The sequence below is a fragment of the Ictalurus furcatus genome, chromosome 5 (genome assembly GCF_023375685.1).
Source record: "Ictalurus furcatus strain D&B chromosome 5, Billie_1.0, whole genome shotgun sequence".
Taxonomy (NCBI): Eukaryota; Metazoa; Chordata; class Actinopteri; order Siluriformes; family Ictaluridae; genus Ictalurus; species Ictalurus furcatus.
Window position 1 is genome coordinate 940,912 of NC_071259.1, and position 27,774 is coordinate 968,685.

The 27,774-nt window shown below is 36.9% G+C and overlaps 1 protein-coding gene across 1 annotated transcript; it reads left to right on the forward strand.

Annotated features, from left to right (window-relative positions):
- Positions 1 to 969: 969 nt before the first annotated feature.
- Positions 970 to 25,897, forward strand: LOC128607268 (alpha-2-macroglobulin-like protein 1). The gene is made up of 34 exons (XM_053623942.1): positions 970 to 1,199; positions 1,822 to 1,978; positions 3,690 to 3,742; positions 4,978 to 4,998; positions 5,227 to 5,395; positions 6,093 to 6,177; positions 6,437 to 6,563; positions 6,952 to 7,066; positions 7,477 to 7,586; positions 7,931 to 8,095; positions 9,940 to 10,176; positions 10,417 to 10,480; positions 10,634 to 10,827; positions 11,456 to 11,605; positions 12,121 to 12,294; positions 13,369 to 13,441; positions 14,804 to 14,933; positions 15,064 to 15,289; positions 15,749 to 15,875; positions 16,499 to 16,617; positions 17,421 to 17,472; positions 17,746 to 17,826; positions 18,337 to 18,513; positions 18,692 to 18,773; positions 19,676 to 19,832; positions 20,139 to 20,224; positions 20,532 to 20,761; positions 21,575 to 21,768; positions 22,424 to 22,639; positions 22,762 to 22,880; positions 23,169 to 23,283; positions 24,013 to 24,078; positions 25,303 to 25,408; positions 25,544 to 25,897. Exons 1-34 carry the CDS (start codon positions 1,029 to 1,031, stop codon positions 25,588 to 25,590), a joined length of 4,395 nt encoding a protein of 1,464 aa, XP_053479917.1. The 5' UTR covers positions 970 to 1,028; the 3' UTR covers positions 25,591 to 25,897.
- The last annotated feature ends 1,877 nt before the right edge of the window (positions 25,898 to 27,774 follow it).

The following is a 27,774-nucleotide window of genomic DNA, read 5'->3' on the forward strand; positions in this document are numbered from 1 at the left end:
ATATATATATATATATATATATATATATATATATATATATATATATATTTGTTAAACTAAACTGTTTAACACAAAATTAATGTCTGGTCAATATTAACTCAATTCTTTTCACATTCAAACATGGATTACCTTTGTACCCACAACATAAGAAATATACACAAAATCCATTACACACAAAGTACATCCATCATCTTTTGACCTAACAACTGAGGTGATTTATTCTACAGTTAAAAAAAATACCAAATTCTTGAGTATTGAATTTCTTTGCTTAATGAAGCTGAACCTCTTAGAATTTCATTACTATTGCAGTTACAAAAATATCATTAACCTAATATCACGGGCAGCATTTCATCCAAGAACATAACACATCCTATTTTAAGCCATTTTGTAGTTAATTCACATAGGCAGCTGCTTTTCTGCCAAACCCTCATGTCATCAATGGTATGCCAGCTTACACCATCCAATGCCTTCTGGACTCCTGATGGGTTTGTGGTAAAATGCATTACCCAGTAGATTTTTAGTGGTATGGCCCTGAAGAAAGATAATGAGAATCAACTTCTCACATTTTGGATCTCATTACAACCTTCTGACAGGGGGGCCTCTGGGGGAACAAAACATTCAAAAACCATAGAATTTTAAATTGTTGTGTAGTGCGTTGGTGAATTGAGAAACAACTTACAAAGGCAATTACTGTATATTTGTTTCAAACCTTATAGAGGTTTAACATAACAGTATATCACAAAATGAATGTCCAGTCAATGCTTCAATTCTGTGCACATACATATGATTTACCCAGTATTGGGGCGCATTTAATATTTGAACAGTAAATATAAGTAATATTCAACAATTGACTGATTGAACCTGTTCCAGCATGTCAGTGTCCCTGTGCACAAGATTTTAATGAAAGAACTAGGGAAATTGGAGTTACAGTTCTAATGCTGTAAAATATAAAAAGACTGCACAGAGCACTGGTACATAGAGACCAACATTAATTTGCTTTCTTTTTCTCTCTGTTTAGCTTTTACTTGATGGCTGTGACCTCGCAGACTGTAGGGGGCACCACTGAGACCCTGTGTATCACAATCAACCCCTCTGAACCTGTTTCACTGGAAGTGAACCTGGAGTATAACCAAAAGAGCATCACTCTTCTGACGGAAATGTCTATAAAACAAGAATACTTCCGTTGCATCCCATTCCAGGTAAGACTCCTCATAATAACATCATCATGACATCATCTTAAAGGTGCAGTCTGTAATGTTTTGTGTTTCTAGACTTCACAATTATTAAATTTGTAGGAAATCAACTGTTATTTTGTGGATACAGACCTCATTTGCTTTTTTGTTCAAGCTTTTACATTTTTCTGGTTGAGAAATTAGTTCCACCCCCAGTAACGTTATTTGGAGTATGTGAAAGACTTGACAATGCATTGTATAGGCAAAAGCTAGTTAAACAAATCAGGAAAATTCAGAGACTGGTATGAGATATTGGGTAGAAAAAATGCTATCTAAAGATTTTTGTAAGAAAGATGTTAAAAATCATAAAACTTTTGTAAAAAAAAAAAAAAAAGCACTACATGTTAGATGCAATATTCCTAACTCTTCACAACAACAATAATAAAGCAATTATTGTTTTAGATATAAAATAAGTAACTTATTTAATTCAATGAGATTAATAAAAACTTGTGAAATTATTATTATTATTATTATTATTATTATTATTATTATTATTATTATTAATAGTAGTAGTAGTAATAGTAGTGGTAATAGTAGTATTAGTTAATCATGAACCACCATTGTGATTTTATTGTTTTGTTTCAAACAGGTTCCTGTTGTAACTGTGGAATTGGTGGCATCTATTAAGATTCGGATTAAAGGGCCAAGAACAATCCAGAACAAGGCAACAAAGATCCTTATCATACCTCCAACACGCCTGACCTTCATTGAGACAGATAAACCAGTCTACAAACCAGGACAAACAGGTAACAATCTCTAAACAGTTTTCCATGCTTCCTGCTTCTGGTTGTGTTCAGTTCTTGCCCCCAGATTGACCAAACTGACCAGATCTCTGATCACTACTAGTACATGTTCCTTTTTTGTTTCATATGTTTGTCTTCTACTCAAGAAATACATACATGGAAACATGTGCAAAACTTGGAAAAACAAGCTGGAAAACAGAAACAAGGAATCATGGGAAAAAAAGGCTTGCACTTAACAAACTATAAGAGTACTATAAGAGTTCACCCTGAGACAAAAAAACAGACAGGTTTAAATAGATAAACTAATCAGAAGGTAACTGAAAACAGGTGAACACAATAACACACTAGAACAATAAACTAATGACAAGACAGGAGTGGAGACATGTCTAAAAACAAAATGCACAGTGATAAACTCAAAATGAAAGACACAGAAGGATGTTTGTGCTGGACTCATGCTAAGGGGGAATTACATGACACAGCATCCCCCCCTAAAAGCGTGGCTCCTGAAGCACCTAAATATTTAAGGGCCTGGGCCCCTGACCAGAGCATTCATTAAATGCCAGCGTGCACCAGGTAGACATTGCACAGGATGAATGATGTCCTCAGCAGAGCAGGAAGATGGAGCGGCATCTGCGGCAGGGCTTCAGTGGGGAATAACGTCCTCTGTGGAGCAGGGAGATGGAGACATGACAGATGGCCAGGATTCGGCAGGTGGGGCAGTGGCAATGCTCTTGCAGGATTCTGGCAGAACAATGACAATGCCCTCACAAAAGTCAGGAGGCAGAACTATGATGCTCTCACAGACTAACAATATCTTCCTCAAAGCCAGGAGGTGGAGCAACAACTTCAGCCCTGAAGCCTGGAAGCAGAGCAGCAACATCTTCCCTAAAGCCAGGAGGTGGTGCAGTGACATCCCTGCTGAAGCCAGGAGGTGGAAATGAGCAGATATTGGCAAAGGAGAGAGGTGTAGTGATAACATCCTGACCAGAGTCAGGAGGCAGAGCAGCAATGTCCTCACATCAGTCTGGAGGTGGAGCTTAGGTGTCTGTGCCAGAGTCAGGTGGCGGAGTGATGATGTTCTCACCAGTGTCAGGACGCAGAGTAACACAGAGTCAGAAGCTGGAAAAAGCATGACGTTTGAAGCCAGGAGGTGGAGAGGATCAGACAGGGGGTGCAGTGCTATGCTCAGCAGAGTCAAGATGCAGAGCAATGACCCAGCAAAGCCCGGGATGGAGCATCATTCTCAGCCAAATATGATGCTCTAGCTATATATTTTTTATCCAGGCAGCTATATTTTAACGCTGTGTTAAACTAGGATGTGGAGTGATGACCTTGGCAATGCCTGCCAGAAGAGTGCCTTTCTCAACAGAGTCAGGATACGGAGTGATGGCCTTAGGGAAGCTGGGGCACACTATCCTGATTTGTAGCTCCACTACTGTCAGAATTGCTTTTATAGAAAATTCAACAACAAATTCTGAAAAATCAGAATCCAGAATTCCACAGCTTAATCTCTTACATGTATCACCTTCCTCATTTCCTAGTTCCCTTTATTCTATTATTTTTATGGTCATTTTAATGTTAGTGTTTTAACCTGATTTGTCATGTGTACATCTGCCTTTAGATACCAGTTATGCTGTAAATTATTTAAGCATGTGTTAAACACAAATCAGATTTGAAATGTAACTGCATTATAAATATCATTTTTCCCCCGCAGTGAAGTTCCGCATCGTTTCTCTGGACACCAATTTCCTCACCTACGATCAGACGGTTTGAAAACTTTTATCAGTTCTTCACCTAGAAAATACAGGATCACTTTCTATGAAGACATCTATCTATCTATCTATCTATCTATCTATCTATCTATCTATCTATATATATTGTAGTTTGGTAAAACTGCTTTGTAAGCATTATTAACACTGCACAATTATATTGTTAACAACTGTTTTATTGAGTTTTCATTTCAATATAATAAAGAAGAACAACAGTACAGAACAAAGAGAAACCAAACAAGCCAGGATCCTACCCACCAACCCATCGCATTCAGGGTAGACGGCAAGGATATATACATAAACACAAAATTGTAAAACAAATGGTAAACATACAGTTTCTAAGTTTGTAAATATTAGAGAAATGTCACCCTACCAAAAGCAGCATGCCATGTATCCAATTTCTTAGATAGGGCCCCACGTACAGTATAAGAGAGTTCCATTGATATAATGTCCAGTAAAGACACGACCCACTTCCGTCTGGCCCGCATGTGAGGAGAATTCCAGAGATTAACTAACAGTTTTTTTCACTGTTATTTAGGCAGCCAACAATAAACTCCTTTGTCAAGTGAATAATTCAAGATCCCAAAAATCATTCAGGAAGAAGAGGCGTGCAGACAAAACTAAATCCATGGCCATCAAATGTGACCTGTATCACCTATGACCTGTGAGAACTGTGTCCAAAAAGACAAGGACAATCCCAGAAGAAGGACAGAAGGGCACTTAACAATTTTGAAGGAAACATTATTGTAAATTGCTCGGTATTTTCAACTATTCACGATTATTATGTAGGTTAATAAATGTTGTTTTAGAAACATCTTCAAGTTCAAACTTATGACAGATCAAAGACGTCACTCTTTAATAAAATAATAATAATAAAAATAATATAAAAAACATATTAAATGAATAAATAACCATTAGATTCAACAAGCTCCCTGGGATAGGCTCCAGGTTCCCCGTGACCCTGAAAAGGATTAAGCGGTATAGAAGATGGATGGATGGCTGGATGGATGGATGGATGGATATATTCAACAATAAGTTTGTATAATTTATGCCTTGAGGCATGATTAGAGTTTATAAAGTGCTTCCAGAGCATTGTTGCCAAATTCCAAGGAATTATAAGTGCATTATGATTTATGAATGCAGGATTCTTAGAAAGTGTAACCAATATACAATCACTGTATGTTTAATTCGATCATAAGAGCTAATTTTTTATTTTTTTCTTCTTTTTTTCAGTTTCCAACAATAGAAGTGCAGGTACTGTGCCATGTGAAAGATTCAACACTCACCAACTCACATTTATGACATGCTTTGTGGTTAAATGAACATTTCAGCCAAAAAGTCTTTTATGTCCTTTTTTAAGGTCCTAGGGAACAATAGTATAAAAATGTAAACATGTTATTTGGTCATTAATGATAATTTTTAATCTCATGACCATATTTTAAGACTGTAATATAAGTTTTTTTTTTTTTTTTTTTTTTCCAGGACCCAAACTCAAACCGCATTGGTCAGTGGCTGAACGTCTCCACACGCAGTGGTCTTGTGGATCTGTCATATCCCATAAACTCTGAGGCCATAAAAGGAGTTTATGTCATCACAGTCTGGGATAAGAAAAACAAAAAGCTCTCACAGACCTTCCAAGTCAAGGACTACGGTCAGGCTCAGTTTATCTTTATTAATGTTCTAAGAATAGCAAAGATATCAAATCTATATTTTAGTGATAATATTATGATAAGTATTGATAAAAAATACAAGTTAATTAGCACAATTATTTTCTTCATATCACTCTGAATGCAATGTTTCTAATATAAATATGAATTTTGAAAATGGATGATTTAGAATATTCATTTGATCTAAGCATCTAAAGTTTTGTGTCAATCTAATTATTATTAAATCACTGATTCAAATTATTCTTAGAACATTTCCTCTGTGTTTTGCTGTTGTTTGTTGTCTAACCCTGAGTTTTAAACTAATATATATAAACCGTTAGTGTCTTAAGAACTGTTCCACAGGTGCATGTGCAATAATTGTTTAAACACCAGAAGAACGATGCCCCCCCCCCCCCGCCCCTTTGTTAAGGGTCTCATTATTCCATTTGTGTTCCTCATATGTCTGAGAAACTTGTTCAATTTATGTCTGAGTTGTTGAATGTTTTTATGTTAATACAAATATTTGCACATTTTAAGAAATAAGTTGTATATATATATATATATATATATATATATATATATATATATATATATATATATATATATATAATGCAATAATAGAAGGATGTTCAATCATAGTGAAAATATCTTACATAAGAATGGCAGCTATATTGTAACACTGTATTACACCATCTGTTACAGTTCTGCCCACATTTGAAGTTACAGTACTACTTCCTCCAATCATAACCATCCTGGACACAAACACCACGCTTAAAGTGTGTGCAAAGTGAGTGTTCACTCCTTAATAATGTTCTGTTTCATCACTCCAGACTGGGATTTTTGTACATTTATAACACTTTGCATGCCTAATATAATGTCTGTACTGTAAATAGGATATTTAGCATTATTTTAAAAAATTGATCAAAATTTTATGTTGGGAAAATGATTTTTGTATTGCTTCACTTAAACAATTAAAATGAGTCATTTAAACCCCAAATCATGCCAGTATAACTATATACAATCAATATTCCAAAAATACATTGCAGATATACATATGGGAAGCCGGTGACTGGGACGGTGAAGGCCAAGGTCTGTCATAACAGTTACAAATACGGGCGTCCCCTGCACGGGGTCACAACACCACCAGACATCTGCAAGAATTATAGAATGAGGGTTGGTCATCTTTAATTTGTACCTTGAACATATGATAGAAAATAGTGAGCGCTTCCAAGAGTGTCTTCAAACAAATGCAAAACCATCGTACGGTCAACATGACGGACTCGAACACGACTAAAATCTCAGAGATACTCCTGTGCTAATTACATTACACACCTCCATATGTACAACTAATCCTGTCCCAAAATATCAACAAAGCAGTCATTTCTAACCAAAGCAACCCATTTTAAAAATAAACAATCAATACAAATTTTACTTACTTTCGTAAATAGGAATGATTGGTGCTCTTTTGTACAAAATTCTTACGTGATTGGGCCGAGTAGTATTTTTAAATTAATCTTTCTTGTTTGCTTTTTCACTAAATAACAGATTTTGTTTGCTTTAGACTGACAAGACGGGCTGTGGACTACAAAACATAAATCTGAGAGAATATGCATTAACTGATCCACGTTACGAAGAGTCACTCATAGTTCAGAGTGAAGTGGAAGAAGACGGCACTGGTAAGAGATTCTCGATACTGAACCCTTCATATTAATGCCATCATTATTAATATTTATTACAAAGAAATGTTTTTCTATTTTTCATTTTTTTCTTATTATCACTTTAAGTATTGGTTTGTAGGCTCATGTAGATAACAAATAATGGAAGTTTATGGCTTGCAGTGCCGTTTGTAGCTCCATCTCAAAAACAAAGCAGGTTTTTTCTTCTGTAAAATGTCTGAAGAGGTGAATTATACTTTATGTACTATGTAGAAATGCTGTTACGGAGCCCAACAATGTGTTCTGAGGTGGCGAGTGTGTACTGATATATTCTCAAGTTTCTAGTGCTTGTTAGCTACATTTGCTTATTAGCTTCATTTTAACCATCACTGTAGTTTCAGGTTTGTGTTAAAGCTGTGTTTATCCTGTAGGTGTGATTCTGACTGGTTCAGCCAGCTCCACTATAACAACTAATATGGTCACAATTTCATTTGAGGATTCACCAACAGTGTTTAAGCCCGGAATTACATACGAAGGAAAGGTAATTACGTTGTTGTTGACCATTAATATAAACTGTATTTAGAAACATATTGTATATCGGCTTATGCACTAAATAATTATAGACTTAATTATTAAATTTAGGCTTATTCGTTAAATCTTGCTAACATCAAGTAAGCCATTTTACTAAATAATTAAATCCAGTACATCAGGTTCTATTTATTATTATGGTAAATGCTCTGCACTTTATGTAAACTACTGTGTAAATAAAAGCAGTTATTTGTGACATTTGAGTCGAGGCCATTTTCTTCTTTCTATTACAGTTTAATTGATTTGATATTTTTGTTTCTGAGATTGTCCTCTGATATTCCTGTCCTTCTTCATTAGATTAAAGTGACTGGCCCAAAATCCAATCCCATGAGAGGAAAAGTAGTCTATCTGACTATAACTAAAACGAATAATTTGCAGTCAGTCAGGAAGCTGCTTACAAATAACAAAGGCATCGCAAAATTTTCCCTCAGCACTGAACCCTTGGGCCTAGTTTCTCTTAAGGTATGTGAATTCTTTACATTTTGATTTCCTTTTTTGCTCTCTTTTTAAAGTTAAACCCTCATGTTCTGTTCATGTTCTGTTCATAAGACAAGCATCTCAAGCTGCTTGCAGTTGAAGATCCCCTTCATTTATATATAGTCCCATAGAAGTTTTTTGCATAGCAGTTTTTTGACACAGCGGACCTTTTTTATTTAAAGTGGATATAAAAAGTCTACATACCCTTGTTAAAATGGTGGGTTTTTGTGATGTAAAACAATGATAAGTCCTGTCCAACCAAGATAAATCCTGTCAGAATGTTTTCCACCCTCAATATGAAATTACAACATATAAAAATTAAGTGAAAAACAATCAGCAACATTTTAGGGAAAACAATTCTATCTCATCACATTCAATCTCATGTTCAAAAATAACTATCATACAGCTGTCATTAATGAAATCATTTGATTAACCTTCATCAACAAGAAAATGGAGAAATTTGGATACCACAATGACATGTGGTATCCCAAGAACCAAGAACAGGACGTCCCTCCAAAAAAGACAAGAAAAAAGCTTACCAGGGAGGCTGCCAAGAGACCTACGGCAACATTAAAGGAGCTGCCGGAATATACGACAAGTACTGATTACTCTCTTCATGTGACAACAATCTCTCATATTCTTCACATGTCTGGGCTATGAGGTGGGGCGGCTGTTATGGCCTGTTGAGACCTATTAAAAAAGGTATAATAATTCTATAATTCCAATCAGAATGTTTTGCTAAAAAAAAAAAAAAAAACCTGCAAAAGAACACCCACTGTGAAGGATGGTGGTGACAGCATCATGCTTTAGGGCTGCTTTTCTTCTGCTAGAACTGGGGCTCTTTTCAAGGTGGAGGGCATCATGAATAGCTACAAATACCAGAGGATTTTAGTGCAAGACATTTAGGTGTCTGCTAGTAAGCTGAAGATGAAAAGGAATTTCACATTTCAGTATGACAATGACCCAAAGCACACATCTGAACCAAAAAAGGAACGGCTTAACCGAAATAAGAAGGAGATCACTGTTTTTGAATGGCCCAGCCAGAGCCCAGACCTGAACCCAACTAAAAATCTGTGGGGTGACCTGAAGGAGGATGTGCACAGGAGACGCCCTCACAAGCTGATGAATCTAGAATGTTTCTGGAAGAAAGAGTGAGAAAATATTGCCAAGCCAAGGTGTGCCAAGCTGATAGACTCCTACCCAAAAAACCTGAGTGGTGTAATAAAATCAAAAGGTGCTTCAACTAAGTATTGCTTCAGGGGTGTGCACACTTCTGCAATTATGTTATTATATATGTTACAATATATGTTATATATCTCTGAAATGTGTAAGTTTGGTTTTCAGTGGCATTGAAAGGTTATAATTTATTCAGTAAAGTTGGAAATGTTCTGATATGATGTATCTTTGCTTAAGTTCTTACATTAAAATAATGCTGTTTTAACATAATGCGTAGAATTTTTATATCCACTGTATTGTTTTTCAAGTAATCTGGTCTAAAATACTTTGCTGGGACAGTCAGCTGACAACCCTCATTATAGCAGCTATAAAGAGTCATTCCCTTACTTTCTGTTGAAGTTTATAGGGGGAAAAAATTTGTCTTTTACAAAATTGGGAATTCTGCAGCAGTGTGGTATTATTTATATATATATATATATATATATATATATATATATATATATATATATATATATATATATACATATATATATATATATATATATATATATATATATATATATATATATATATATATATATATCATGTCATCTATATATAATGGGTGTTATATATAATTTTTTCTGTTTTTCTTTATTATTTCTTTTACAAAGGCCGAGTATGAAATGACTAACAGACCAGTTGTTAGCAGAAATAATCAGCGCACACCATACTACCCCACAGCCTACCTCAGTCTTCAGCCTTTCTACTCCAAGAGCCGGAGTTTTGTTAAATTGAGGAGCTGCTTGATGCCTTTCAGCTGCAAGAAAAATGCCGTCATCAGGGCTCAGTACATGATACACCAGAGTGCAATCAGACCACGCAAAAACACCTTAACCTTCTACTACATGGTGTGTTTGGCGTTTACTATAACATTATAACATGGGATTATAATCAAGAAACATTGCAGCATGAAAAGCACTTTTACTATATGAATTTAAGTGATGTTTACATGAGTATAACTGAAAATGATTACTTACCCATGCCTTGTATGCTCTCATTCTTTCATTTAGAAGTACTTGTTACAAGTTTTACCCATAAATATAATTAAATACATTACAATTTATGCATCTTTATTTTACTGTGTCTAGGTGATGAATCGAGGGCGTTTGGTTTACCAAGGACGTATCATAGAAGCCATCCGACCTGGAACAGGTTCATTAACATCTCATCCATCAACTCCAAACACCACACAACTTATAGAAGCAATGTAGAAAAGTGCTGAAAAAATTTATAGCTGACATTCTTATTGGGGTCTGTTTTGAAGTTTTTTTGTTTTTTAATACTTGTTGCCCCACATGAACCCCTAAATGGTGGATGCACTTATATTCTTTATATTTTTCTGTTTTGTAGCCGTGCACAAGGGGAAACTGGTGGTGACTCTTCAGAACTTGATAAAATTGTCCCCGGTTGCTCAGGTGGTCTTGTACACAGTCCTTTCCAGCGGGGAGGTCGTGGCAGACAGCATGAACTACCCTGTTCATCTGTGTTTGGCTAACAAGGTCAGAAATTAAACCTCAGAACTATATATATATATATATATATATATATATATATATATATATATATATATATATATATATATATATATGTATGCATGTATATATAGTGGTAAACCCACAAGATGGAGCGATTTTGGGCTGAGCCTGACCAGGTTATACGGTGGGCCAGCTACCAGGCGCAAACCTGCAATCTTACTCCAGGGCCCACAGTAACTGTAATCTGGTCAGGGTACATTTAGTCTCTTTTGTAAATTTCCCCTTACCTCTTTTCACTAAGGGTGGCCCTACTGGGAGATATGAGCTCCTGTTGATTTAAGCCTAAGGTTCACTGATGTACACAAGCCTGATCACCATGACATGTCCTCCATCCAAAAAGGGGGTCCATGTAGTAATTGCCAAACAAAGATTAATTAAAACAAAAAGCAAACATTGGGTGTATAGCAACCCCCCCCCACCTTTTAATTGATTAAAGTCTAAAAATTATTACATTTGTCCTGATGATCCCTACAGATACCCTGTTCTGAATGATAAGTAAAATGGTGGAATTGATAAATGAACACTTCTTGGCCTAACCTTCATGATTTTATTTATTTATTTATTTAAATTAAATTTTGTTGTGGTCTTTCAGGTGTTTCTACACTTTTCACATCCTACGGAGCTTCCTGGTGATCAGGCGTCACTGAAGCTGAGAGCCGCTCCAGGTTCGCTGTGTTCAGTGAAGGCAATAGATCAGAGTCTTCTGCTGCTGCAACCAGAGAAGGAGCTCAACATCCAATTGGTGCGTTCTAACTGACAAAATGTCCTTGAGTTCAGTCATACAGCTCATTGTGAATGTGTAGTAAGGGGTCCTTCAATATCCTGTATTTGTGAATGGGTCCTAAGCTAAAGCTGGAAGATACGTGTTTACTGCTAACAATATCAGAAAGAAACAGATGCTGGAAAATTAAGGACACAGACTAAAAAAAACAGTCATGAGTTTAGAATTCTGTATTGCAGTCAAAACCTCAACCAACCTGTCCATCTTTTACGTTGTGTGTTTGTTTTTTTGCTTACAAATATCGAAATATAATACCACATACCTGTAGCTTAAAGTGTTAACCAAAACTAAAGTATAACGTTTGCATTTAAATGACTTTGTTAAAAACATGATAATATATAGGGTCCTTTTGGTGATTATAACAGGTATTGGTAATGGACTGCTGATACCGCCTTTTATCATTTTATAACGTTAGGGATCTAACAGATCACAATACCAGTCCTTATGAGGAATGATGTCACACCTCTTTATTCCAGGTGTTCAACATGCTGCCTGTACAGACGTTATCAGGATATCCATACAATGTCAATGAAGAGGATTCGAACACATGCAGTCAGATCCTATCCATCAAGAATACCAAATTTGGAGCGTCAAAATTGATTGCTCCTTTTCCATACTTTGGAAAGGTGGATGTGTACAACACCTTTAAAGTAAGACATCATTCTTTCTTAAAGTACACTCAGGCTTGTTCTAATACATTATCGTTTCTATAGTAACAGCTAGTGTTGGGTCCGAGTCCACCTTTGCCGAGTCTGAGTCGAGACCAAGTCTTTAACCAAGTCCGAGTCCAAAAGGGGCAGAGTTGGACTTAAGTCTGAGTCCAACGCTTTGTGTTGTATCAGTAACATGACAAGTTGTGTTCTTGTCTCATTAATTTCAAGAGAGACAAAAAAAAAAATGGCTGAGGAGGGAAGGATGGTTTATAGTGTAAATAATATAATGTACATTTATTGTAAGTGAGAACAGGAACTAAGCTGTTTCACAGAATTTACACAACATTAATTGTAACTGTTAATGGATAAAAAGTATGAGGTGCCATCTTTAATTAATTAAAAATTGTAATCATGAGAAAAGAGAAATAACACAACTGGAAATGTGATGTTATAGGAAAACATTCAACTTCAGAGGCATAAAAAAACTAAAACTACTGCTTCATCACCGCGTCGTATTTTATGCTAACAGTATGACATGATGTGTTTATTCCTTACTTATTTAGCATCCACAGTGTTTTTGTTGTGGACAATTCCAAATATCATTTATACCTTTGGGGGTACATTCAAGAGAAGGCTTGCCTCATTAGGTAAATGGTAAATGGTAAATGGTGCACTTATATAGCGCTTTTATCCAAAGCGCTTTACACTGTGTCTCATTCACCCATTCACACACCAATGGTAGCAGAGCTGCCATGCAAGGCACTAACTTGCCATCGGGAGCAACTTGGGGTTCAGTGTCTTGCCCAAGGACACTTCAGCATGTGGAGTCATGCTGGCCGGGAATCGAACCGCCAACCCTATGATTAGTGGACAACCCGCTCTACCACCTGATCCACAGCCGCCAAAATATTGAATATTGCACTCGTGTGCAATATTCTAGTATACCGGCAAACCTATGCGTGTAGTAATTTATACAACACACTATTGTGATAATAATGGAAACTGGGTTTTAAGAAATGGGCTTTTTTATATGTGCAAAAATGACTTTGTGTTCCATTTTTTTTGACTCAGGGTATTGGAATTAAAGTCCTCACCAATGCAATCATAAAGAAACCTTCAGATTGTATTAACATTTTGCGGCCTGGTAAGTGGTTTTCCCTAGTCACATTTTCTTTTTGACTTGATACATGTTTGTTAAAGTCAGTTCCATAAATATTTATATATTGACAAAGCTATTGGTATTTCTGCTGTATACCACAGTACAAAAGAGTTGAAACGAAATAATAACAATGAGCTCAAAGTGCAGAATTTCAGCTTTAAATTTAACGTTTTTAATTGGAGCCTTTTATTTATTTATTTATTTTTAGTTTTTTTAAAGGGATCAAAAGTAATTTGTCAAAGAAACATAATCATAAATTTAGCTGCCTGAAAAAACGGAACCCACAGATATCACCAGGCTCGGAGTTTCTTCCTTGGTGATGCGCTGCCAGGCCTTTACTGAGCTGCATGTTCTTCTGATGTTTTGTCCTGGGTTTTACCTTCAGCAAGTGAAATGCAGCTCAATCGGATTCAGGTCAGGTGATTGACTTGGCCATTGCAGAAAAATTCCACTTCATTTCCTTATAAAAGTGGGATTCTTTTTGAAGTCTGCTCCGGATCATTGTTCATCTTTAGTGTGAGGCACTGTCCAATGAGTTTTGAAGCATTTGGCTGAAAGTGAGCAAGGATCCCTATACACTTCAGAATTCACGCTGCTGCTTTATTCAGCAGTCATATAATCAATAAATGCATGGGAAACTGCTCCATTGGCAGCCATACAAGCCCATGCCACCAGGTGAGGTGGTATGCTTCGGATCATGAGCAGTTTCTTCTTTTCTTTATACTCTGCTCTTCTCTTCCCATCATTCTGCTACAAGTTGATCATTGTCGCATCTCCATGAACTCACTCTGGTGAAGTCTTCTCTTGAGTGTTGACTTTGACACAGATACAGTACACTTACCTCCTGGAGGGTGTTCTTGTTCTGGTCAACCATTTGTTAAGAGATTTTTCTTCACCAGGGAAATAATTCTTCTGTTATCCACCATAGTTTTTTACCACGGTCTTCTGCGCCTTTTGGTGTTCCTGAGCTCACCAGTGCCATTCATTCTTTTAAAGAATGTCCCAAGTAGTTGATTTGTCCACATCTAATAGTCTGATGGGTTTGTTTAGATTTTTCATCCTAAATATAACTTGCTTCAATATTAGTGAAAGCTCTTTGGATTTCATATTGAGAGTTAACAGAAATAGATTCCAAACGCAAATGCCATGCTTGAAATCAGCTCTAGCTAGATCTTTTATCCTGCTTACTTCAAAGTGAAATAATGAGGGAGGTAAATACCCTCAAAATGAGACATTCAAAATGAGACAATTTCAACTCCGATATACTGTGTTAGACAGATCAATAATACCAACTTTGTCAGTGTCCAAATATTTATGGACCTGATTGTATATCCAAATTTATCCCAGATGGAGCACCTGGAGCCAAGAATGTACAGGCGAAAGAATCCGCTTCAGTTGTCTTGAGTTCAAACCCTCCAGTCATTACAATCCGCAAATATTTCCCAGAGACATGGATTTGGGATCTCTTTTCAGTCAGGTGTGCATACTGTTTAAGTGCTTTTTTTTTTTTTTTTTTTTTTAAAAGGTTTTATTTATTTGTTTTTTTATTTTAAATTGTTTTTTTTTCAGTCTGTGTTACTGAGTTTGCTGTGTTATTTCCTCTACAGTCAGTCTGGAGCGATACACATTAATAGAACGGTTCCGGACTCCATCACTACATGGCAGGCTGGCGCATTTTGTACATCACCTGTTGGGTTTGGAATCGCTCAGAAAACCGAGCTCACTGCCTTCCAGCCTTTCTTTGTGAGCCTCACTCTGCCGAGCTCTGTCATCCGAGGAGAAGTGTTCACGCTCAAAGCCACTGTTTTCAACTACCTTCGAAGCTGTATAGTGGTGAGCTGACACGTTTGGTCTAATTATATTACCTCGAATCCAATATTAATTTTCTCACATACAGTATGTGTACTGTGACATCACAACATTAAGAGAACATGACATTCAGATGGGTTTAAATTTCTTTAAAGGTTCCCAAAAACACACGTTGGCCAATTTACTAACTTTGTCACTAGATTTTTTTAATTTTATTTTAATATAAGAGCCTAGCAACAACCAATTACAGAACACCACTGTTTCCAGTGACCAATCACTGATCAACATACAGTAGTTATTCTGACAAACACACTTGTTTTCAGAACATCATTCTTCATGCAACACATTTTACTACACAAATGATATTGATGCCTTCATGAATATGCTAATTAGTCTATGACGTCATCTGGTGGAGTCCTTGAATGAGGATCAACTGGTTTAGTTTTCACATATCTGATGGAATGAAAACTCTGTGTGTTAAAGGTGAAGGTGACTCTGGCCAGCTCAAAACAGTTCTCTGTGAAAAAGTGTAACGGCTGCCTCTACACAAAATGTCTGTGCGCTGATGATAGCTGGACCTTCTCTTGGACCATCACACCGCTGGTTCTGGGTACGTCAGAAAAACCTTTAAAACTTAAAGCTCACTGTAAATGCTGGAATGGAAATTTGATCTTCTCATATGACCAAAGTTTAAATAGTTCAAATAGCTCGTGTTTATTCCAAAAATCTCCTCTATGTTAATTTTTTTTTATTTTATTTAAAAAAGCCAAGTGAAATAACAGATATTTTAGATTTGAGTAAGAGGAACTTCTGGTTAATGTTTGACAGAGTCCCTTAAAATATACATAACGTGTGTGTATGTGGATTAAAGTGCATTATTTTCATATGTCTTTATAAATAAACTCTATCATGGCAAACACAAATGATGCACAATATAATTATGAATTATAATATAATAAATATTAATAAATATGAATATAATATATTGAGCACAGGCATATTAATGGGGAATAAATAACCATGGTTTCTTTCTTAAACCCATTTACCATTAGTTGTGACTTTTGCATCATTGTTCAAGGCGCTTTCATTTATTTTCTGTAGGTTTTGAACAGCAGAGAGTAACAGCAGGTTTGTTAGTGAGACTAAACAGTATTTTGTGTGTGTGTGTGTGTGTGTGTGTGTGTGTGTGTGCGGGTGTGTGTGTGTGTGTGTGTGTGTGTGTGTGTGTTATAGGGGAGGTGAGCATCAAGGTGACAGCGGAAGCGGTGCCATCATCGATGTGTGGGAAGAGAAGAGTTATTGTACCGCAGAAAGGACGCATCGATTCCATCATTAAAAAACTGCCCGTGCTGGTGATTACATTATTACTTCTAATAATAAAAATTTTGGATGAATTGGACCAGTGATGGACCACTGACAGAAGACATTAGATTCAAGTTGACATTATTTAAAGATTGAACTATTTTGAAGGTGTTACAGATTGGAATAAATCCAGAGACTAATAACAATAAGAACTCGATAAATAATAATAAACTTGGATAATGGTGGATTGGTATTTCCACAACTGCAACAACCAAAAAAAAAAAAAAGAGTCACAGTTAAAAGCAGGCGTGGTGGCTTGGTGGTTAACACATTTTCCTCGCATCTCTAGGGTTGTGGGCTCAAATTCTGCCTCTTCCCTATGTGCGTGGAGTTTTCATATTCTCCCTGTGCTTCAGGTGCTTCAGGGGTTTCCTCCAAGTACATTTACTCCATTCCAAAGACATGCAGTGTAGGCTGATTGGCATCTAAATTGTCCATAGTATGTGAATGTGTTTGCCAATGGGGCCCTGTGATGGGTTGGCACCCCATGGTGTCCCCTGCCTTGTTCCCTGAAAATGGATGGATGGATGGATGGATGTTTAAAATGGTGGTCTAGATTATATTGAAAACCCCGTCCCAGACACTTTTATTCACAAACATCTTGCACCTCAGAGGTATGAGCTTCACATGAGTGATTTTAATAATTGGAAAATTACTTAAGTAGCTGCAAAACCCAGCTCTGAAGATGAGGAACGTTTCCAGTGTTATTGATGCTTTGAATGTACGTTGCAGCCGTGTTATCGATGCTGTAATTGTGATTATGATTGTATTTTTATTCTGCTGCCATTTTCAGGCTGAAGGAACCAAACAGTTTAAAAGCTACAATGAGCTTCTCTGCCCATCAGGTGAGACACACACCTTATTCTTTCACCTTGTTTATACTGTACATTACAGTGAAGAAAGTGCTTTGTACAAAAAGCCCATTTAAATCTTAACTGTTGATTATCAATCAGTTCTGTTGGATTTGGGCTGGAACTAAATTTTAGAGGAAGGTAGATCTCTTGGAACAGGTTTCATGGACTTTGCCAGAGCGTGGATGTCTAATTCCAGTCTTGGAGTGTCAGTCCTGTAGAGTCTGTACCACATTTAATTCCATGGCTCTCTATCTCTGTTAAAAGATGTGGTTGAGAAGAGGGTCTCACTAACCCTGCCTAAGAAAGTCGTGGATGGTTCGGCCAAGGGCTCAGTCTCTGTGCTGGGTGAGTCATAGACCTGCTTCGATTTCATCCGTTTACATCATTTTGATAAATAAACTGCATCAGAATTAGTTTATAAATAGGACAAATAATGTGTGAAGATATTTTAATAGCTTGATGGTTTAATTTAACCTTAAAAATGTAACTTTTGACAATTTTTGTTCATGTCCCTGATTGAATTGAGCACAAAGTTTCATGATCAATCATTAAATTTCCCATCAAAATGCTGGAATGGGATTTTATTTTACTTTGAACACTTACCTTTGAAACTGAAATCTTCAGTAATGCGACCTTTAAGAGTTCCTCCAGAGAGAAAAACCATAGAATCTTTTTTCTAAGAGAGCGTGGCATGCACAATATTATCATGTCATGTTTATTAGGCAAATGCACAGAGACCCCGAGTACAAAGCTTTTGTAACACTCACTTCAGTCAATTTGGTAACAATTCAATCAAAACTCAATAAGTATGAAAGAAAAATGATAACGCTATGCTAATGTCATCTCTGACATTAGGAGATCTGATGGGCCGAGCTCTACAGAACCTGGCGAGTCTCCTGGAGATGCCGTACGGCTGTGGAGAGCAGAACATGCTGCGCTTCGCCCCTAACATCTTCATCCTGCAGTACCTGGAGAGCACCAACCAGCTCACGCCCCAGATCAGGAGCACAGCCCTGACCTACCTCGTGAGCGGTGAGGACATGATATAACTTAGAATTGAGGCTTACAGCAAGTGCTTAGAATTAAGGAAAGGCAATTTATAACTGTACAGTTGAGTGCAAAATCCTCAGCTGTTTAACAGTGAACAAATAATAGCTATTAATAAGAAATAAAGTTACACAACTTTTGGTTTGTCTCATCTTCGGTACAGGATATCAGAGAGAACTGAACTACAAACACAATGATGGATCTTACAGTGCTTTTGGGATGAGCGATCCATCAGGCAACACATGGTGAGTCCTGCGTGTGTTTGTGTGTGTGTGTGTGTAGGTATATATGAATTTTCAAAGGGATACAATTTTCTATTTACTAAAGAACACATTGTACATTTTGTTCAATTATTATGTTTAATTTTGTGGAACATGCTAGAGACAAGCTAGTTCCTGTTCCATCCCCCTCAAATCAGTAGTCAGACGGAGGTAGTTGTGAAAATCTTAAAACAAAGATGTAGTCAACTGATCATGCAGACAGGGTTAAGAGAAAGAAAAAAAAAAACATAATCAAATATGAAAACAACTAAAAAGTCCAAGCCAGAAGGCCAAATGAAATCAACAGAATGTAACAAAGAGCTGCACGCAACTGTACTCTTAAATACACCGAGTAATGATTCTACAGGTGTGTTAGAATTCAGGTGAGCGGGACAGTCATCTGGACTGGACTGGATTGGGAATTGGAGCTGTGAAGCTGGATGTAACACCCTGTCAGAGCTGCTGTTCTAGAATATTAATCAACCAATCAGAATCCAGAATTTAACATTAATGTGGTATAATTAATATACACCACATTTAATGTTTGCATAATTTAATTATGATTTACAGTGACTGGTTAAATAAATTATATACTCATGTTAATAAACTAGGGAGTATTATTATTATTATTATTATTATTAGTGATCTATGACTGTAATTAAATGTCCAATGTGAACTAATCATGGTTAATTTATGCAATTCAGTTAATTCCTACAATTATTTGACATCCACTAACCTGATGCCAGCTTATTTTTTCAGTCATGAACAAACTAAAAATGACTAATCCCATTAGCAGTTGCTCATTGTGTAATATAGAAGCCTAACAGAACAATTTTTACCTTCCAAATAACGATTCTGATTCCGAACCGTTGTGTTGGATTTCTCAGGCTGACGGCGTTCGTGATGAAGTCTTTCGGAAATGCGAAACGATACATCTTTATAGATCAGGCGTTTGTGGACCAGGCGAAGACCTGGCTCGGTAAACGGCAGCAGCGTAACGGATGCTTTGCCTCAGTGGGACAACTCATCCACACTGACATGAAGGTCAGACGAAAATAATTAACAACAGGTGGTGTGATTGCTACAACATTATTGTTGATTATTGTCTTATACCATCCTGGAGTGTTTTTTTCTTCTTATAACCCTGCAATATGGCAACAATTATGTTGCTTTATGTATTTTTTTTATCTGTTTACAGTTACATTTAATAGTTGTTACACAAGTTATAGCTTGTCACCATATCAATGATTACATATTTTGACCAATCAGAATCCAGAATTCAACAGCACTGGGGTATAATATTATTTCTCTCTCTCTCTCTCTCTCTCTCTCGCTCTCTCTCTTTCTCAGGGAGGAGTGACTGATGAGGTGACCCTCTCTGCGTACATCACAGCTGCAATGCTGGAACTCAAATATACTGTTAAAGTGAGTAAACTGTGTCACTGATGAAATTTTCATATACAGTTAACAACGTTAACAACGTTAACGTTAACAAAACAATGATAAACATGAACTGCAGGAAATATGAATGCAAAAAGTGATTGATTTCAAATGAATCTAAAAAAATATTTTACAATGAAGACAATACTTTAGCAAGCTTGCAATGGCTATAATTGCTCAGGGAAAGTCTAAAATCACTTTGCAGATGTGGTGTGCAAATGAAGATTCAACACCCTATTTGAGAATTCATATTGCAATCAATACAAACTGAAATGAAAAGCATTTGTGTTGCATGCAAATTAGGAAGTTTGAAAACCTGGCTCATAGTAAGGGATCACAGTATATACAATTGTTAATCTTTGTATGGCAGGATCCTGTGGTGAAAAACAGTCTTATTTGCCTGAGGAATTCACACACTAAGGAGATCTCAACCTACGCCAAGGCTCTCCTCTTCTACACCTTCACTCTAGCTGGGGATCAGAGGATGAGGAACAAACTCATCTCAAAGCTGAATGCAAAGGCCATAGTCTCAGGTTTGATGCTGTCAGAGATGTCTCTCAGAGAAAACTGAAACATTCTCCCACAGAGAACTCTAAAGAACACACTAACCTCAGGTTTAGTGAGTCAGTATGTGATTTTGATTGATATATGTTGCAGTTTAATTAGAAACAATTTATGTTGACCAAGGAGCTGTAAAAACCCATTAACAGGTATTAATACAGGAACCTTTTCAGAGGCTAAAAATGAGCTAATTAAAAAAAACAAACAAACAAAAAAAAAACCACACACGAGTCTCCATTTTAAGTAATTTTGTTTTGGTATAATGGTAGTTGGTGCTGGCTAGTGTCCGTTTGTTTTATAGTGGACATAATTAGTGTTTGCTGGCCAATGTTGTTTTTTTAAAGATTGCTGTTATTTGTCAGAGAATGTCAGTGTTGATGGGGTTGCTTGGCATTTGTTGGTGAATATTTTGTGGTAAAGACTGTTGTAGTGTGATGAAAAATAATAGAGAATATGGGTGGTGCTTCATTGTTGGAGATTCTTCATGGATTGTTGGTATTTGAGAACTATTTGGTTGTTTTCGGTGTATAAATGGAAAACACTGCACAGTGCTCACTGGTTTTGGATGGGTAATTTTTGTGTGTGTAGCAGTAAAAAGAAATCCTGTGTTGGATTTTAATTGAGAATATTGGTCTTGTTTGCTGATTTGTAGTTTGTCAATGAAAATGATTTTGAATTGTGTTGGTGAATGTGTGTAATTGTTGGAGAATAATGATGTATGAAGTGAGTTTTTGTGAGGGAAATGTGAGTCAATGACTCAAGTTTGTGTCTAATATCTCCCTCAGGGGGCAAGAGGCACTGGAGCAGAGTGAATGATGGGTCTGTGACGGACTCTTTGGAGGTGGAGATGACATCGTATGTGCTTCTGGCTCTGATGTCTGGACCCCAACTGTCCGGGTTCGGTCTGGGTTACAGCAGCAGCATTGTCCTATGGCTTTCGCAGCAGCAGAACGCCTTCGGGGGCTTCGCTTCTACACAGGTACAAATCGTTATCATATCAATCTGCACTTTTTAAAAGAATGCTCGCCTTTCCAAATTTTAACTTTATACATTTACTCAAAAACAAGATATACCTGTTACACCCTACAGGCTACACAGGTTTTTCAGATTGCGGGCCGGGGCGCAGTGAGCTTGGGGGTGGTTGGGGTTGGGGTTGGGTGAGATGAGGTTTTCAGTTTGTGTTGTGATGGGCATAGGGTTGCAGTGGTGGTGGAGTTACCTCCCTGAAATGAGTTTTTGCAGGGTGTGATGTCTGAGATGGTAACCAAGCTTCAGGAGCAGTGATTTAAAACACTGATATAAATGTAACATACATTTCTTTAAACGAAAGCTACACAGATTTAATTTGGAAAATTTAGACAGAGATATTAAAGACGTGCTGCATTTGCCATTGTCAGCCATGTTGGATTATGGAGGAGCAACACTTATGGAGGAATAAAAATCAATATAATGGTGTTTGTATAATACTGTAGTGATTAAAGGGGTGTTTGTGTGTGTGTGTGTGTGTGTGTGTGTGTGTTTGTGTAAGGTTAAATATGTTCCTTAAAACAGCCTAAAACTAATGGTATACAATTCTGGACACTATACATTAAAGGGTTCAATGTGTTCTCTGTATACTCTTATCCATCATACAGGACACTGTCGTGGCTCTCCAGGCTCTGGCGAAATACAGTATCATCACCTACCGTCCAGCAGGAGCTGTTACTGTTACTATAACATCACCATCAGGGGTGATTAACAAGTTTACCATCAATCAGAGTAACAGGCTGCTGTATCAGGAGAGTCAGCTGCAGCGGGTTCCTGGAGATTACAAAATCAAAGCAAAAGGGAAAGGTTGTGTGTACGTGCAGGTCTGTACATCACCATTCCTCACTTTACTTACTCACCTCGGTTCCTTTATTAATTAAGCAGGCTCTCAGAGGGTCAGTTTGGGTGGATGAGTTGTGCTAATAGCATGTTTTTTCCCTTCTAGTTCAATTTGCACTACAACATCCCTCCTCCTCCTGACCGCTCTTCATTCATCATCTCGGCCTCAGCGTCTGGAAACTGCAGGGTCCCAAAGCCATCTCTGAAAGTGACCATTACTGTCAAGTGAGTTCTACTGCAACTCCATAATCTACAAGAATCATCTCTGTTAATATGCAATGCAACAGATTGAGTGATCGTACATAATGTCTATTAAAGTTATTTAATCAAAGCCAGAATAGAATTGAATGGAAGAGTTCATAAGCCTTTAGGAAAAAACATAGAAGACATATTTAAATAATAAGCACAATGTGATGATAATGTTAGATTAGTTCTAGTATTTACTTTTAATAACGTGTTACTCAGTTACTTCAGAACAAATGAGGAGAATGTGAGTGATTAATGATCTTTTAATTTCAGGTATAACGGTCGACGCTTGAGGACCAACATGGTGGTCATCGAAGTCAAGCCTCTTTCTGGATTCAGTGTGGACGAGACGTCTGTGCAGCTTGTGAACAGCAATTCAAATGTAACGTAAACCTTTAACTGGAAGTGTAATGCATGAACACTGATCTAAATACTTATAATACACTTACTTATTCAGAACAGTGTGTTTTAGGCATGCGTTGTTGATGGTGAAACCGAACCAAATGCTGTTCCAAACATCAACTCATTGGCCAGAGCCATATCACCCTCCAGTTCTTGCCTGGTTTCCCACTGAAGCTTAGCAGGTTTGAGCCTGCTGGGAGACCTTCTGGGGAAAACTAAGGTTGCTATTGAAAGTGGTATTAGGGAGTCCGAGCAGCGAGTCCCAGCAGGGGGTGCTGACAATGTGACCTGTGTAGGTCCTAATGCCCCAGTATACTGTAAAAACAACACCATCTCATCTTTCAGATGAGACCTTAAGTCGAGGTCTGGACTCTCTGTGGTCAATAAAAATCCCTGGACACTTCTAATAAAGAATAAGGGTATGACCTTGGTGTCCTGGTCTACTGTACATCACTGTCCTGTCCACTAATAGCTGGTCGGTGGGGGGCATTCTGGTGCACTATGGCTTCCACTGGATGCTACACACTGGTGGTTGAGGAGATTTCCCCCATACAATGTAAAGCGCTTTGAGTGCCTAGAAAAGCTCTAAGAAATTATTATTATTATTATTATTATTATTATTATTATTATTATTATTATTATTGTTGTTGTTGTTGTTGTTGTTATCATATTGATGTATCAGTTTTTATTCTGATTATCTTTATTCCAGTCAAATGATGGAGCTGTGAGACGCGTGGATAAAATTCAGGGCAAAGCAATCATCTACCTGCAAGGAGTAAGAACAAACACACACACACACACACACACACACACACACACACACACACCCATAAATGATAATAATAAAAAATTGACTATAGATATTTAGCTTATTGTTATTTTGACATTAATTAGGTTAAAGTGTTGCTCTCTTGAAACAAGGTTGCTAGCTTCCTAAAAGTGTTCTAGTTTTGAACTAGTATTGATAGGGAAACACCCTGTGAAAGCTCTGTTGTATGGGTTCTACATAGAATTGCTACATTCTCAAGGAAGGCTAAGGTCTGGGGTGAATGAAAGAATGACAAAGAAAGATTATTGAATGCTTGGTCAACTGAGGGCTTCCATGATTAAGTCTGTCAGGGGCGTGACAATGGAGCAGAACCACAGATAAAAGATAAAACTACAGGAACCTCTGTAGCTCCTTAACTGTGGTGGGGATTGGGCAGTGACGATGGTGACCTTGCCCTGGTTCATGAGAACTACCTCTTCATTGATGACATTGAAAAAGATTGCGGTAATGTGAAACTGAAATGTCTCCCCTTTGCTGAGGAGCTGGCTTTCAAGAATCTTTCTGACATGTGTTATGTGAACTTCTTTGGATGAGAATTAAACTAGAATATTGTTAATGTAGACAATGAAGTACTTATCAAGCTTGTCCTAGAGGAAGTCATTAGTGAGGCACTGGAACACTGCTGGAGCCTGTATGGCATAACACAGTACTTGAAGTGGCCAGAGGTGTTGCTAAAAGGCATTTTCCACTCATAGCCCTCATGGATACGGATGAGATTTTTTTTGCCTCTCTCAGTTGTTCTAGGGCTGCAGTGACCAAGGGCAGAGGATACTGGTACTTGACTATTACTTGATTCAATCTGCGAAAATCTATGCATGGTCTGATTCCCCCACCTTTCTTTTCCAAAAACTTGAATCCAGTAGATTCTAAGTTGCACGAACGAATGTTTCAGGGCTTCTGTGATGTAATCGTCCATGGCTTGAGTTTCTTTGGCTGAGATGTTGTAGATCTGGTTGCAAGGAGGGATAGATCAGTGGTGGATGGGTGTTGTAGTCCTTGATGGCCATGTTTGTAGGCCGCTCTGTGTTATGTGATGCTGAAAGTGACATGACAGACCCATCCTCCTGGAATGACGTGTATTGCAGTAAAATCAAAACAGACAGTGTGGGCTCATTTGTACAGTACAATGTGAACAGAAACGATTTTGTTTAATATCTCTGTCTGTTTTAGCTGAAGCATGGAAAGGAAAAGGTGTACACCCTGAAGATCGTGCAAGACCTTTCAGTGCTGAACCTGAAGCCAGCTGTTGTGAAGGTTTACGACTACTACAAGATCGGTATACATTCTAAACTTCTTTATCAACCAGTAAAATTTCTACATGTAGCTGCCCAAGTCAATTACACACAGAGTATCTGTACATTGTTTCATAAAAGAACTAAAGCCTGATTTCTGTTTTTATTTTCTTCTAAAGGTGAGAGAGCGGCAACCCTGTACACCTCTCCATGTCCATTTCAGTGAGAGTTTGTACATGATCCCAGCAAGAGCATTTTTTTCCCTCATTTTATTTTTATGGGAATTCTCTGGGTAGCTTAGTTCACAACATACCAAAACCTTTCCATTTCACAAATGTTCAATAGCTAATTAATAGTGTGTTTGATTTATTCCCCTTTCTTCTTGTCATTATGCGTAACTTCAAGATATATTTGGTGATACAAAAGGTGACTATTTCTAGTATATAATTTACTCTATAAACTAAGAAAGTTTATATGATGTGCTGGCAAAAAAAAAATAACATCAGCCAAATCAGTATTATCATTTTGTTCTGATAAATCTTTAATGTGATAAATGACCTAAATATATTACCAAATGTAATTGTATTTCTAAACTAAAAATGATTTATTTACTTGTACTGATCGAACGACATACTGTGAATGTAGCATTTTAATTGTAAATCCTTTTTTTTTTTTTTTTTTTTTTAGGTACTGTATGTCTTCTTTAGATTTTGTAATGCTAGAGCATGTTTAAACACTAAACCTGTGTATTCCCTGAGTATCTCCACATGGTGGTAAAATTTTAACTTCCCTGCAGTTTTACATCTAAAAACCTTATTATTCTCAGTTGTCTCTGATCTAAATGTTATGAATAAGTTAAATGCTGCAAATGCTATTGCCATATACCATGAGGTAACAAAAAAGAAAAATTTAATTAAATATGCCAATAAATCTTTCATCTGCAATGATCATTAGTCTTACCGGTGTCTTTTTTCCTCATCTCAGTCCTTTTTTATTTATTCATGCATACAGTACAGTATATGAGTGGACAACATCATGCAATTTACTTCCATTGGGCAAGTTTTCTGAAATGTTGATTAAAAGGCAAACCTCACACAGGTGAAGTGAGGAGGAAATGGCAAAAAAGACTTTATTAGAGGTAAAAGTTATTTTTACTCATGTCTACTTAACAGCATAACAGATGGTTGAAAAGGGCAAAATCTGGAGATGAATTGCAAAAAAACTTTAATTAAGAGTGAAATTAGTGAGGTGAAAAGAAAAGGTTTGACATTAAATTTGAGAGAGAAAAATGTGCTGTACCCAGGTAATTATGGACACTAAGCACATCATACAGGGAAACTGATATTTTTTTTATTCATAGCTAAGTGTCTAGCTAAGCTAAAGCCGCTGTTGGTTATGCAGTGAATTATGAATCATGAGTTATGAATAGTGAGTATACGAAGCACTGCAGCTTGAGACACAATAGATTGGTCACTCACTGGTCACTTAGTGCTGACTCTAGTAAATTAGATACCATGGCAAACAGAACAAGATGTCCACCTTTTATACAGCACAATTTCTTTATTGAACGACTTATTTCTAATGTATTTATGTTTGATCGCTTCCTTTAATTCTTTTTTATATAGAATATTGCTTGAGTTAATGTAAATTATATGAAATGATGGGGTTTCACAAACAGTTTGATTAGTTTTCAGATTCCATTATAGTTTTTATTTACAAGTAGTTACATGCACTATACTCTGTTTGAAATTTCACAACTCTTCACACAGCACAACTGTGGATTCTGAATTCTTTTCTCACTCAAACTCAACTTTGAACTGAACTCTACAGCTGTAAATATAGCTCATTTTCACATTTCACAACCAAACAACATGGTACTTTTATGCTACTACTACTACTACTACTACTACTACTACTACTACTACTACTAATAATAATAATAAATATAGCTGCAAGCAGCAATTATCAGGATTCAAGTCATTTAGGGACCTTAAATACGTTAAAAGATATTACTTACTATTGTGCAATCCTATAAGCACCTAAATCAAAGAAAAACCAAGATAATTTTAAGAAATATCGCCCTTCATTAAGCTTGTCTAAAATCTGCTGAACATTGCTCGACCAATGTCGGCCAATGTTTTTCAAGATTCACAATTGTCCTCGTATATGCTGATTGGACCTTGGAGAAGGATGATTCTTGCAAGATTTATTTCTCAAGTCTATTGGACCAGTGTTTCCACATTTATTGCCAATTTCTTGTTTTGTTCTGCTATAGCGCCACCAACTGGTCACACTCAGTAATGTTTTTTTTTTTTTTTTTTTACATTTATCCTCAAATTGAGCCCACACATATGTAACCCAAGTTTAGTGAAAATATCTTTTCAATCTCTTCAAGTTGAAAATTCAACTT

Bases quoted from the DNA above. Each gene is read 5' to 3' on its own strand.
- LOC128607268 (XM_053623942.1), top strand. From the start codon at position 1,029: ATGGCTGTGACCTCGCAGACTGTAGGGGGCACCACTGAGACCCTGTGT. The intron at 5,396-6,092 runs GTCAGGCTCAGT...CATCTGTTACAG, and splicing joins CTTCCAAGTCAAGGACTACG to TTCTGCCCACATTTGAAGTT. The intron at 13,442-14,803 runs GTAAGTGGTTTT...AATTTATCCCAG, and splicing joins TATTAACATTTTGCGGCCTG to ATGGAGCACCTGGAGCCAAG.